At 38.5% G+C, this 13,631-nt stretch overlaps 1 protein-coding gene across 1 annotated transcript in view; it reads left to right on the top strand.

Moving 5' to 3' along the window:
* Nucleotides 1-13,631, top strand: part of LOC140208223 (docking protein 5-like) — a 520,777-nt gene that overhangs the window by 257,079 nt on the left and 250,067 nt on the right. Inside the window, exon 2 of the mRNA XM_072276739.1 lies at nucleotides 10,762-10,869. Within this exon, the coding sequence (XP_072132840.1) occupies nucleotides 10,762-10,869 (108 nt within the window). The remainder of the gene's footprint in view (nucleotides 1-10,761; nucleotides 10,870-13,631) is intronic.

The following is a 13,631-nucleotide window of genomic DNA, read 5'->3' as shown; positions in this document are numbered from 1 at the left end:
TATCAAGTTAGCTCTCATTCTCCTTCACTCCAAAGAAAGAAGCCCTAGCTCACTCAATCTATCTTCATAACACGTGCTCTCTAATCCAGGCAACATCCTAGTGATTTTCCTCTGTACTCTCTTTAAAGTTGCCACACCATTCTTATCTTGATGTGACCAGAACAGCACAATACTCCAAGTGTGGTCTAACCAGCATTGCATATATGGAAAATTACTTAAATATTCTTGTAAGAAATGTCTGACCTGAAGATATTGCAAAAAATGTGAATATGAGAGAGAGTATTTAGTTACTAATTTCTCAAAGGGCATCAATCGACCTTCTTGAAACAAGTCCATAAAGGAAAAAATTCATTTATTCCTCCAAAGAAAAAAGGTAGGAACACTAAGTGAAGGTTTAAATAAATAGTTTTGATAAATTAAACTAAAAAGGTTAAATCTTTTAAGATTAAAAAAACTTACGAAACTGGTACCAAATTCGTAATCCCATGATTCTGACTTTTTGAATGAGCCTACCATAGGGAACCTTATCAAACGTTTTACTAAAATTCATGTACACTACATTCACTGCTCTACCTTTATCAAATAATTCTATCAGTTTTGTGAGGCATGACCCACCCCTCAGGAAGTCATGCTGACTCTCCCTAATCAGACTATACCTGTCCAAGTGCTCATAAATCCTGTCTCTAAGAATATTTTCCAATAATTTTCTCACCACTGAAGTAGACTCATTGGTCTATTATCCCTGCTTCCTTTCTTGAACAAATGATGAACATTTGCCATCCTCCAATCATCTGGTACTACACCTATGGCCAAGGAGGATGCAATTATCATCGCTAAAGGTGAAACAATCTCTTTCCTCGCTTCCTGTAGTAACCTAAGGTATATAACCTCTCCATCTGAGAACCTATCGCTACTAATATTTTTCTGAAGTTCCAGCACTTCTGCTTTTTAACCTCTACATGTTCTAGCATATCAGCTTGATTTACACTGTCCTCAGAAACACAAAGGTCTCTCTCGTTGGTGAATACTGAAGCAAAGTATTCATTTAGGACCTCCCCTACCTCCTCTGACTTCAGGCACGTGTTTTCTTTGATCCCTTCTAGTTCTCCTAACCCATTCTTAACAATGAGAGTGGTCAAGGGAGAATAGCCAGACTTGCTCAAACTGACAGGAAGGTGACAGTAACTTAAATAACCATGTGTTACAACAGTCATGTGCAGATGACATCTCTGCATAGCATCAAATGAATGGGTTTTAGCTGCAGAAAATTATGAACATATACTCAGTACCCACTTTATGAGGTACAGAGGTAGCTAATAAAATGGCCACTGAGTGTATGTGCCCAATTTATCCTCCCAAATTCCTGCCTAATACCATCATATTTAACTTTCTCCTAATTAAATACTTTCTCATACCATCTGCTTCTATCTTTGTCTAAGTCTATGGTAAAGGTCATGGAGCTGTGATCGCTGTCTAAGAAATGCTTGCACATAAAGAGATCTGACACCTGGCCTAATTCATTGCCTAGCATCAGATCCAGTATAACCTCTCCTCTAGTTGGTTTGTCTACATATGTGTCAGGAATTCTTCCTGAACATGCTTAAAAATTTGTACCCTATCTAAAACTTTTGCACAAAGGAGGTGTTATGAACATTAGGGAAGTTGAAATTACCCATGAAGGCAACCCTGTTATTTCTGCACCTTTCCAAAATCAGATTCCTGCTCTGTTCCTCTGTTGCTATTGAGTGTCTATAGAATACCCCCAATAGATCGATTGCTTCCTTCCTGTTTTTGACCTCTACCCGCAATGACTCAGTAGACAATCTCTCCATGATGTCCACTCTTTCTGAGCTGTGATATTACCTGTGATTGTGTTGACATTTCTCCACCTCCCTTCCCGCCCCTTTTCAAACACTTAAACCTCAGATCATTCAGCAGCCTTGTGATAGCCAGGTCTTTCTAATGGTCACAATGTCATAGTTCTCTGCAATGTTCCATGATAATGTTCATTACCCTTGTTCTTGATCATTCTTACATTAAAATGTATTCACTTCAACACATCATACTGAATGCAGTTATGCCCTAACAACTGTTTATCATTCCATAGTCTCACTACATGTTGCCTCTACTTGTATACTAACTGCTCCATCCTCTGCCCTATTACTCCAGTTCCCATTCCCTGCTAAATCTTAACCAAAAGCTCTAGCAAAACTTTCCACAAGGATATTGGTCCCCCTTGTGTTCAGGCGCAACCTGTACTTTATGTCCGCATTATATCTTCTCCAGAAGAGATCCCAATGACCCACAATTTTGAAACTCTGACCCCTGAACCAAATCTTCAGCTGCACATTCATCCGTTAGATCATCCTATTCCTGCTCTCACTAGCACACGTCACAGGTAGCAATCCTGAGATTAATGCCCTCAAGGTCCCTCTTTTCGGCTTCTTACCGAGATCATTATATTCTCTCTTCATGATCTCATCCCTTTTCCTACCTCCACTATGCTGTTGGTACCAATATATACCACGAACACTGGTTGCTCACTCTCCTTCCTTAGAATGCTGTGGACCTGATCTGAGATGTCCCTGATTGTGACACCTAGGAGGCAACATTCATTCCAGATGTCTCTTTCATGAACACAAAATGTCTTGTCTGCTCCCCTAAATATTGATTCCTCTCTCACCACTTCACTCCTCCACTCCCCTCATTCTTTCTGAGTAAAAGAGCCAGAATCAGTGCCAGGGACCTGGCCTATGCGGCTTTCCACTGTGGGTCATTCTCCTCCACCACCACACCAACAGTATCCAAAGCGGTATACCCATTACTGAGGGAAATGGCCACAAGGGTACTCAGAATGTCTGTCTATTCCTTTCTCCTCTCCTGACAGCTACATGACTCCTGTAACCTAGTGGTAACTATCACCCTGTAGCTCATATCAGATACCTCTTCATTCTCCTGTAGAAGCTGAAGCTACAGCTCCAGTATCCTAACATGGTTTATAAGGGGCTGATGCTAGAATTTCTTAATGCAGATGTAGTAATCAGTGAGAAGAGTGGTCTCTCAGAACTCCCACATCTGACACAAAGGACATACCATTGACCCTGTACCATTCCTACTACACTGCTAGGCGGTAATACACACATAAAGTAGGAAACTTATAGAAACCAACCCTAGCCTCTGCCCCTGCCCCTGCCCCTGCCCCTGCCTCATCAAAGCCTCTTGAGCCTCGTTAACCATTCTAACACTCTCCCACTCCCACAATGGCCACTCTGCTTAAATCTAACCTCTTTTAATTGGCCCTTGACAAGTGGTTAATTACCCAACAACAGCAAGAGTGCCAAATGTACTGACTGGTCTTATTGGCCTTTTCAAAATTCGCACTCAAAATCCAACAGCTCTGCTGATTGTAAGAGTGGCCAACTACTGATCCATAATTCCTTGAAAGTGGTGCCACAGGTTGATAGGGTCGTAAAGAGAGTTTTCCTAAATCAAAAAGTTGTGTTCAGGAGTTGCGATGTTCTGTTGAAGTTGTGTAAGATAATGATGAGGCCTAATTTGGAGTATTGTGTGCTGTTCGGGTCACCTACCGACAGGTATCACTAAGTTTGAAAGAATACAGAGAATGCAGAGAAAATTTACAAGCATGTTGCCAGGACTTGAGAACCTGAACTATAAGGAAAGGCTGAATAGGATAGGACATTATTTCCTGGAGTGTAGGAGATTGAGGCGAGATTTCATAGAGATATATAAAATCATGAGGGGTATAGATGGGGTTAATGAAAGCAGAATTTTTCCATTGAGGTTGGGTAAGACTGGAAATAGAGGTCATTGGTTAAGGTTGGGAAGTGAAATATTTAAGGAGAACCTGAGGGAAGTTTTTTTTCACTCAGAGGGCACTGAAATTGTTGAATGAGCTGCCTGCAGAGTTGGTTGGTAAGGGTTTCATTGCAAGATTTAAGAGAAGCTGGGATAAGTACATGGATGGAAGGAGTGTTGAAGGCTATGGTCCAGGTGCAGGTCTATGGAATTAGGCAGAATAACAAACTGCCTGGCATGGACTAAATGGACCAAAGGACCTATTGCTCTGCTGTAGTGCCCTATGACTCTAACTCTCATGTTTAACTCTTTTATTAACTTATATATTGCCTATCCACTTGAGATACAATTTTAAAGTTTTGTTAGCATAACTACTTAAATATTTTTACTCTTCTACATCATTCAGAGTCTCTCACGTAAATTATAGCTTGCACTTTTTTAGCAAAATGCTTTATCGCTTTGCTGGCAATATCTTCTGTCTGTTCAATACATTATTGGTATCTCAATTGTAGCTTGCTTTTAAGTCTGAACTATTTACACCTTGAGCATTATAGACATTAAGAAAAAGGATGTGCTGGAGCTTTTGGAAAGCATCAAGTTTGATAAGTCACCAGGACTGGATGAGATTGCTGATCAACTGGCAATGATCTTTTCATCATCAATGGGGATTGCAGAGGTTCTGAAGGATTGGAGGATTGCAGATGTTGTTCCCTTATTCAAGAAAGGGAGTAGAGATACCCAGGAAATTATAGAACAGTGAGTCTTACTTCATTGGTTGGTAGGCTGATGGAGAAGATTCTGAGAGGCAGGATTAATGAATATTTGGAGAGGCATAATATGATTTGGAATAGTCAGCACAGCTTTGTCAAAGGCAAGTCATACCTTACAAGCCTGATTGAAGTTTTTGAGAATATGATTAAACTCATTGATGAAGGTAGAGCAGTAGATGTAGTGCATATGAATTTCAGCAAGGCATTTGATAAGGTACCCAATGCAAGGTTTATTGAGAAAATAAGGAAACATGGGATCCAAGAGAATGTTGCTTTGTGGATCCAGAATTGGCTTGCCCACAGAAGGCAAAGAGTGGTTGTAGACGGGTCATATTCTGCATGGAGGTCGGTGACCAGTGGTGTGCATCAGGGATCTGTTCTAGGACCCCTTCTCTTCATTATTTTTATAAATGACCTGGATGAGGAAGTGGAAGGATGGGTTAGTAAATATCCTGATGGCACAAAGGTTGGGGGTGTAGTGGATAGTGTGGAGGACTGTCAGAGGTTACAGTAGGACATTGATAGGATGCAAAACTGGGCTGAGAAATAGCATATGGAGTTCAACCCAGGTAAGTGTGAGGTGGCTCATTTTGGTAGGTCAAATATGATGACAGATGGCATGAACATTTATGTCTACCACCCCCCTCTCTTTTCCACTCCCTCTTCTGACTTCTCTCTTAACCCTTCTCTTCTCCTCACCTGTCCATCAGCCTCCTCTGGTATCACTCTTCCTTCCCTTTTTCCCATAATCCACTCTCCTCTCCTATCATATTCCTTCTTCTGCCCTTCATCCTATTACATCCCAACTTCTCACTTCAACAACCTCTCCCCGTCTACCCGTCTTTCTCCTCTCCTATTTTCACCTATCAACTGCTTGCCCCTTCCCCCTTCTATTCCAGTCCTGATTAAGGGTCTTAGTCTGAAATGATAACTCTTTATTCCTCTCCATAGATGCTACCTGAGTTATGCGTGTTGCTGTAGATTTCCAGCATCTGCAGAATTTCATGTGTTTATGATTATTAACTGCTAATTTGTTTAGTGATTTCTTTATCCTCCTGTCCTAATCATTTACAGTAATGAACAACAATTTAGGTCCCACATGTTTAACACATGGAATATTGCTATCAGCTGTCAATTTCTTTGTGGGGGGGGGGCCAAGGGAATGGCATTATTTTTCTTTTTCTCATTACTTCCTCACTTCTGATATCATTGTAATCTAATTTCTCTATTCTAGATTCTGTATTGAAAATAAAAATCTGTAGTATTTCACTTCCATCAATTCTTTATGAGAGTCCTTGTTCACTATATTTCTATTAATCTACTATGCCTTTCATCTTCTCAGACAAATTTGTTTTCCATTTTGCTTTCACTCCTGTTTTAAGTAATGGATAGACAGTATGTAATGGAATCCAACCTATTGGGATAAGATATAAAACAATAGATTTGCTGAGTAGTGAGGGGGATTGGTTCATTAGGTGGCCTACTTCTGCTAATGCTGGCAACATGTTCATATGTCCTCCTCATTTTTCAGTTTAGATTGGTAATATTAATTAGTTTCTGCTTGTTTTACAATCAAACATAGAAATTATCCCTTTGAAATTAGCTTGCACACGGGATATCATCTTTAGCGTGTGAGAGGAAGATACAAGTCCAAAGGCTTCTATCTCCACGTGCAGCAATCTATTGAGTAAACTTGTTCCATAAATGAGAAGCTGATTGGTAATGAGATGGAACCACTAATCATTTTATGGATTTGGATGATGTTTAGTGTAAATTAGGACATCAATATCAAATGTCTTGTGTTATTTGTAAAATGAGTCCTTAACTTATGTAAGTTTTATTGCTTTTATTTATTTACTGATACACTAAGAGTAGACCTTCTGGCCTATTGAGCTATTTTGCCCCAGCAGCCCCACAACCCCGATTAACCTTTACCTAATCACGGGACAATTTACAATGACCATGGAACCTACTCAATGTGTCTTTGGACTGTGGAAGGAAACCAGAGCACCTGGGAAAAACCCCATACATTCCAAAGGGAGGGTATACAGAGACTCCTTATGGAATGGCAATGGAATTGAACTCTGAACTGCAGAACACTCCAAACTTTAATTTGTCATACTAACCATTGCACTACCGCAACACACAGATGTAGGACTTGAATTAGGCCATTCCATTCATTGAGTCTGCTCTGCCATTCTGTCACGGCTGATTTATTATCCCTCTCAACTATTCCCTTGCCTTCGCCCCGATATTCACTGTCACCAACTTTGAGACGCTGGGGATTGAATCTGAGACTTTTTATATGCGAAGTATGTACTCTTCCAATGAGTTACGTCCCAAGGGGTAATTTTGTGGAAATCTCATTAATACATTAATTAAAGCAGTAGATGGATACCTATTTTCATGAGGAGCCAACTGGTACCAAAAAATTGCTTCAATTTTGAATGAAATTTCAATTTATCAGAAGATTGCACATTATACTGTAGTATTACTGAGATGAAGGTTATTGATGACACAGGATTGTCAAATCCCAATGTCAAATTTCTTACAAGGATATTGATGACACAGGATTGTTGCTTGCACATAGTGAATCCAGACAATTTGTCTGAGAATGGAATTCCATTCATACACTTTGATTCTGAATTATTCGGAGTGAAAGAAGGTCAGTACACCTACAAAGAATTTGATTAGGTTAAGTGACTATGGGCATAATTAGTGAGAGTGGCTATAGCCTACCACAGGATTATTAAAGGGCTTGCTATTGCAATGTGAATGCTAATAGGGCAATTTGCTGAACACTGGTAGCTCAGGAATTGGAAGAAAGTGAAAAAGATCAGCAAGAACTAAAGAGAAATAAAGAATGAATTGCTTTATGTTGCTTGTGCCTGTTTTTTACAAATCTAAGACCTCGTGAAGAATTCAGGCATGATATGAGCTTTCATTTGCTGCAGTTGAAAACATATCAAAGTGTGCACTAACAAGGATAATATATGACAAATCATGATATATGTATATCATGGGGTAGAATTGCTAATAACAACATCAACAGCACATTATAAATAATTGCAATATCAACTGAAAGAAGATTATTTCTCTGCTTCTTTAAATGATAATCATACAAAATATAAGAAATAATATCAGCAATGTTTGTGCAAATTTAAAGAGATTATCTGACTATTAGTAAATGTTAGCAGCCAAAGAAGAACACTGAACATTTTAAAGCTGCCAAAGTAATGTCACTTATTCTTAAAGAGATGTTTACACAGAGTAACAAACTGAGAACAGTAGAAAAAAATTGGAAGTTGCTGTCCTGAAAATGGGGTGACTAAAATTTGTAAACTTAAGAGTTAATTATAATTGTGAAAGGCCATAAGCCTGATCCAGTTCATTCAGCCACTATAATTTGTCTATTTCCATTACAGTATAAAGCTACATCTTACAATATCCCATATATTTTGTCTGCACCATTGTCTATAGTAATAAAAGTAATAAGGGCAGAGTTCAATCTGGGAGGATGGCTGAGCATTATATAGGAGGCAAAAAATGAATATGTTTTATTACAAATTGATGGACGCTCTGAAGTGATTTCTCACAATTGTTAAGTATTAAATGGAGAAGTGGACCATGGTGGTAACTACCCTCTAAAGGTAGCAGGATATTGTTGCTTCTTTTATTCCTTTACTATAGCCTTTGAAAATGTTAACATTAAGATCTTCATTATTCCCTAAAATGGTACACAAAGATTTACCTCCTCCCGCCCCTTCCCTCCCCAGCTGGTAGATTGCAGAAGTAGAAAGTAGCTGACATCCTGCTCCAACTCCTGCAAACTTGTTTTTATGTATTAAACCTGGCACAATTCAAACCACATTCCTGCACTCATTTGTAAAGAAAAGGAAAAAAAATGAATTTTCTAAAAGAAAAAAGTTGTTTTATTGCATTCTTGGGTTAGAAATTGGGGCATATTTTTAAAATGGGGAGAGATTGAAAAGTGTTTGTTTTCCAGAATGTGAATTGTTATATTCTTGGGATATCTAAAACTTTTTCATAACCTGTGAACTTTTAGAAATACTTTGACTATTGTTGGACAGTAAGTGCAGCAGTGAATTTTCATTCAGCAGGTGTTCAACAAACAACAAATGAATAAATAATTCATTGAGGATTCTGGAGCAGGATATTGGAATAACTCATTCATAAGAAACAGAAGCAAAAATCAGCCCTTTGCCCTTGCTCTGTAATTCAATAAAATCATGACTGCTCTTATACCTCAGAGTCATTTTCATGCAATATCCCAATTCCCTAAGATCTAAACATCTATTGATCTGCTTTCAATGCATTTGAAACTGTCTTTACTACACTCCTTGGTAGAAAATACAGAAGATGCAGTGAGTGGTTGGTAAAAAGAAAAGTCTTTTATCTACAGTATATCCTGCGTGGTCAACTCATTATGAACCCTGGCACTAGAATCCCCAGTAAACCTCCCAGCATATTAACTTTCTGTGATTCATGGGCAAGGGCACCGTACTCTCTTGGAATTCCAACATCTTTCAATTGCCATCATTTTAAAAATAAAACTCTCATTTCTGTTTCAGATGGCTGTACATTTTATGACATTGTATTCTGTGAGAGCAAGCACTCGGTAAACACAGTCCTCATAAACATGCATTCGCATACACACAGACTTTGCCTTGTCATACAGCTGTCATTGCACTGAGTGTACGCTCTTGAATGTCTTCCCCGGTGTATCCACAGAATGGGTTCTAAACCGAGGTGATGCACGCGGGTTGACTTTGTGATGCCTCTCCCACCATACATGGCAGGATATTCCATTTCTTTAGCAAAGGAGATGTACAAATATATACACGAGGAAATCTGCAGATGCTGGAAATTCAAGCAACATGCACAAAATGCTGGTGCAATGCAGCTGGTGAAACATGGACTGTACCTTTTCCTATAGACGATGCCTGGCCTGCTGCGTTCCACCAGCATTTTGTGTGTGTCGTATAAATATATATATGTTGTTTGTATACTGTCTTTAAGGTAGATGTTAGTTATTTTGTAAAATGATGGTTACTACCTGGTGGAGTGCATCATATTCTAAGTCATGTCTAGTCTTAATTTAACTGTGCATAACTAAGGATAGTATGCCCTAGTGCCTAAAAAAAAGAACTCAGTTAGTGTGCTCTCAGTTAGAGAGAGAGAGAGAGGGGCTGCCAGGAGTTCACATTGGACAAAGTATGGAGCTATTATTGAGTTTTCTGTTAGATATCTTTTTTTGTAAATGTTGACAATTTTCACTATTTTTGTTAACACACCTAAGTGCTAAGTGACTCCAGTCATTTTTCCACCACTGGATGTCCATTACCAGTCTCTGCAGCATCCATTGGTTACTCAATCACAACCTGAAAATAGTCTTTTTAATCCTATTTTTTAAATTTTCAGTCTGTTAACCAGTCCTCAATCTATCCTAATCTATTACCTCAATACCATGTCCTCTTATTTTACTTACTTATCAGTAAGACCATAATACATAGGAACAGAATTAAGCCATTTGACCCATTGAGTCTGCTCTGCCATTCCATCATCGTTGGTATATTATCACTCACAACCCCATTCTCTTGCCTTCTTCCCATAATCTTTGACACACATACTAATCAAGAACGTATCATCCCCTGCTTTCAATGTACCCACTAACTCGGACTCCACAGTTGTCTGTGAATTCCACAGCATCAACACCTTCTGGCTAAATCTTACCTCTTGGATAGAATATCATCAAGAACTTCAGAAAGTTCATTATATCCAAACTTCAAGTTCATTAGTTTCCCCTTATCTGCTCTGCCAGTTACAACCTCAAAAAGTTCTAACAGATTTGGCAAATACAATTTCCCACTTATACATCCACATTGTTTCTGCATAATTTTTTGATTAATTTTTAGTGCTTTGTTAATAATTTAACACTGCATTCTAGTCCTTTCCCTATTGCTAAATCAAGCTGACTGGATTATAGTTCCGCTATATTTCCATTGATAGCATTTCCAATAGTAGACACGGTGTGACTGAAAACCTGTATCGTATTTACTTTAGATGTAGCTAATATGTGTTTTTGTTTTTCTCATAGGTACAGCCAAAACAGAAGCATTTGACATATATTTTCTTTTACTTCTACTCACTGTAGATTTACCAAAGGTGCTGGCTCGTGCTAAAGAAGGCATCCAGTAAAGGTCCCAAAAGACTGGAGAAGTTTTCAGATGAACGAGCTGCATATTTCAGATGTTATCATAAGGTAAATAATCAGTTAACAAAAAAAATATTTTTGATAACTATTTTGCATTCATTATGTCTCCCTTGAACGTTATTGATGTGACAAGTATTCCTTGTTGCTAAATGAAAATGATGTGGCACAACCGAATACATACATTTTTCTTCCAATTAGCTGTTCATTTGCTGAAGTAGAGGTTTTCATTGGAGCTTACAGTTTTAATGGTTGGCCAGTGCCTCATCCATGTCAATACAAACTCTGAATAATGGAAAGCTAATTCCTATGAAATCCAAAAAAGTCAAGTCACTTCAACTGCTATATGAATGAGGATCACATGCAGAGAATTTTACTTCAGGCAACATGATAATTTTTGATTGTGTATTTACTACTTGAGAAAAAGTGAAGGAATGAGGTTAGATTACATTTTTAGATTAGAAGTTTATTGTAGTGAAGGAACAATTGTTAAGACAACAAAATAAGCTTTGCTAGTATGTTGTAAATTTCAAATCCTGTTCAAATTGTCACAAAGCAATTCACAGTCAATAAATGTTTTGTGAAGTATAGTTACTAATGTACTGAAGAGATTCAGGCAGTCAATGGGAGCACCCACATAAAGAAATGTGATGATGACCAATTCATCTCTCTCATCTCAACACTGAGTGAGGAACAAATTTTGGCCCAGTTGCAGAGCTAACTGAAAACACTTACTGTGGAGAAACCAGCAGAGAGGAAATATTAACATTTCAGTTTGATGACCTAATATTCTAATGAAAGATCATTAACCTAAAATGTCAACTCATTTTCTAAAATCTGGTGGGGATTCACAGCATTTTCAACTCTGCTGTTCTTCTTAAACCAATGCTGTGCAATCTTGTGCACTTGAAATCGGATCTCTGTCTGGGGCCTCATGACCTAGAGTCCAACACTGCAGCACTGTATCAATACTGCTACGGATTGTCAGCCTGGATTTCCGAGTTCAAATCTCTGGAGTGAGAATTGAACCCACAATTTTTGATAAGTACTTTAACGTTCCCAAGTGAGCAGGAACAGTCAGAGCATAAGTGAAAATTAGTTTTCTCTAAATCATCTTTTAATACATTGATCTCAAATTATTTATCATATCCCAATGGTTTTGCTGTATGTGGCTACAAAGAACCGGAATTTAAAACCTTATCTTCACTGATATCCAAAATAATATTGTAATAGTACCATTGTCCCTAATCATCAAATGCAATCCAAAACCACTATAGTGGCTGTTGCAACACCAAAAGAAATGCATAACCCATAAACATTAGGAACAGGATAGGTCACCCAACCCCTCGTATCTTCTCCACCATTCAATAAACCCCCAGGTGATTAGACAGCAACATCCACTTCACATTCCTGCCTACTCTTGAACTCTTTATTTCCTTGCTTATCAAGAGCTTAAATGCACTCAAAATCATTTCTGTCTCTTCCTTTGAGGAAGGCATTTTCAAAAACTCCAGAACCTCACTGAGAAAGAAAGATTCAGTTTACACTCTCATAAATGAGTGACATTTTATTTTTAAGCAGCCCGTCCTCTCCACATCTACTCTATCACGTACCTTAAAGATGTTATCTGTTTCAAAACAGGAGCAGGAGTTTGCAAAACATCAGAAATGAAGAAAGACTAACTTCAGCTTTCCTGAGTTTGAATCTGCTGCTAGTAAGCGCATGTTACATATGTTAAAAAGGGACAATTCTCAAGTATCATTTTCAGGGCAGCACAGAGGCACAAGTGGTGGAGCTGCTGCTTCACAGATTCAATCCTGCCCTCCATGTGAAGTTTGCTTGTAATCTCTGACTATGTTGGATTCCTTTTCAGTGCTCCAATTCCTTCGCACTTCCCGGAGGAGTGCAGGTTGGTCAGTTGGTTAGCTACTGTAAAATTCACTAAGGGTGTAAGTGAATGGTAGAACCTTTTGGGGGAGTTGAGTGGAAAGTGGAGAGAGTAAAATTGGATTATTGTGGGATTAGTATAAGTAGATACTGGATGGTTGGCATGGAGTTGGTGGGACAAAATGCTGAGTTTCTTGCTTCCTGTCATGGTCTTCAATTCATGTCACTCCTATTTGCCCTGAGAAGATGGTATTGAGCCTCTGACCTGAGATGGTGGTAGTGAAGAAGGCACTGCTTTGGTGTTTTTAGTCAAGAAGTGCCCAGTGTACAACTCCTGCTCATTGTAATCCACTGTAGAGAAAATGACAAAAGGATTTTTGCTTAGACAGAAAATTAGGAGGAGAGGTCTGACAGGGTGTCTGATCATGAAGAGTTTAGACAGAATAAATAAAGAAAAATTGTTTCCATTAGTTTAACATCATAAAACAGATTTAGATTGTTTGGCAAGAGAACCGGAGAGTGCATGAGGAAAAGTTTGGAATGGTTAAGGTCTGGTCTGGAGATCACTTTCTGTCAGAATGATTTATAAAAAAAAAATAAAAGGTTTCTTCAAAAAGAAATATTTGGAAGAGAAACATCTCTGGGATGTGCTGAAAGTCTGGAGTGGAGCAGACCTAATCAGACTTCTTCCATAAAATAGGGCTGTCTTGGTTTCTAACGACCCATGAATAGGCTCTTACTTCCTTTCAGGTGTTAATTTGGAGGAACTATTCAACGCAAGTGGATAGAACTTTTTTGAAACATTGGAAGAAGCTGGACTGTTTTGCTTCCCAGTCACATGCAATGTCAGCAGGAATCACATTAGTTGCATTAAGTTTGCTTTCAGCAATCTCTACTTTGCATATACCTGGTCCACAGAGCATGAT

The sequence above is a fragment of the Mobula birostris genome, chromosome 2, assembly GCF_030028105.1.
Source record: "Mobula birostris isolate sMobBir1 chromosome 2, sMobBir1.hap1, whole genome shotgun sequence".
NCBI lineage: Eukaryota > Metazoa > Chordata > Chondrichthyes > Myliobatiformes > Myliobatidae > Mobula > Mobula birostris.
This window is presented reverse-complemented; position numbering and strand designations above follow the sequence as displayed.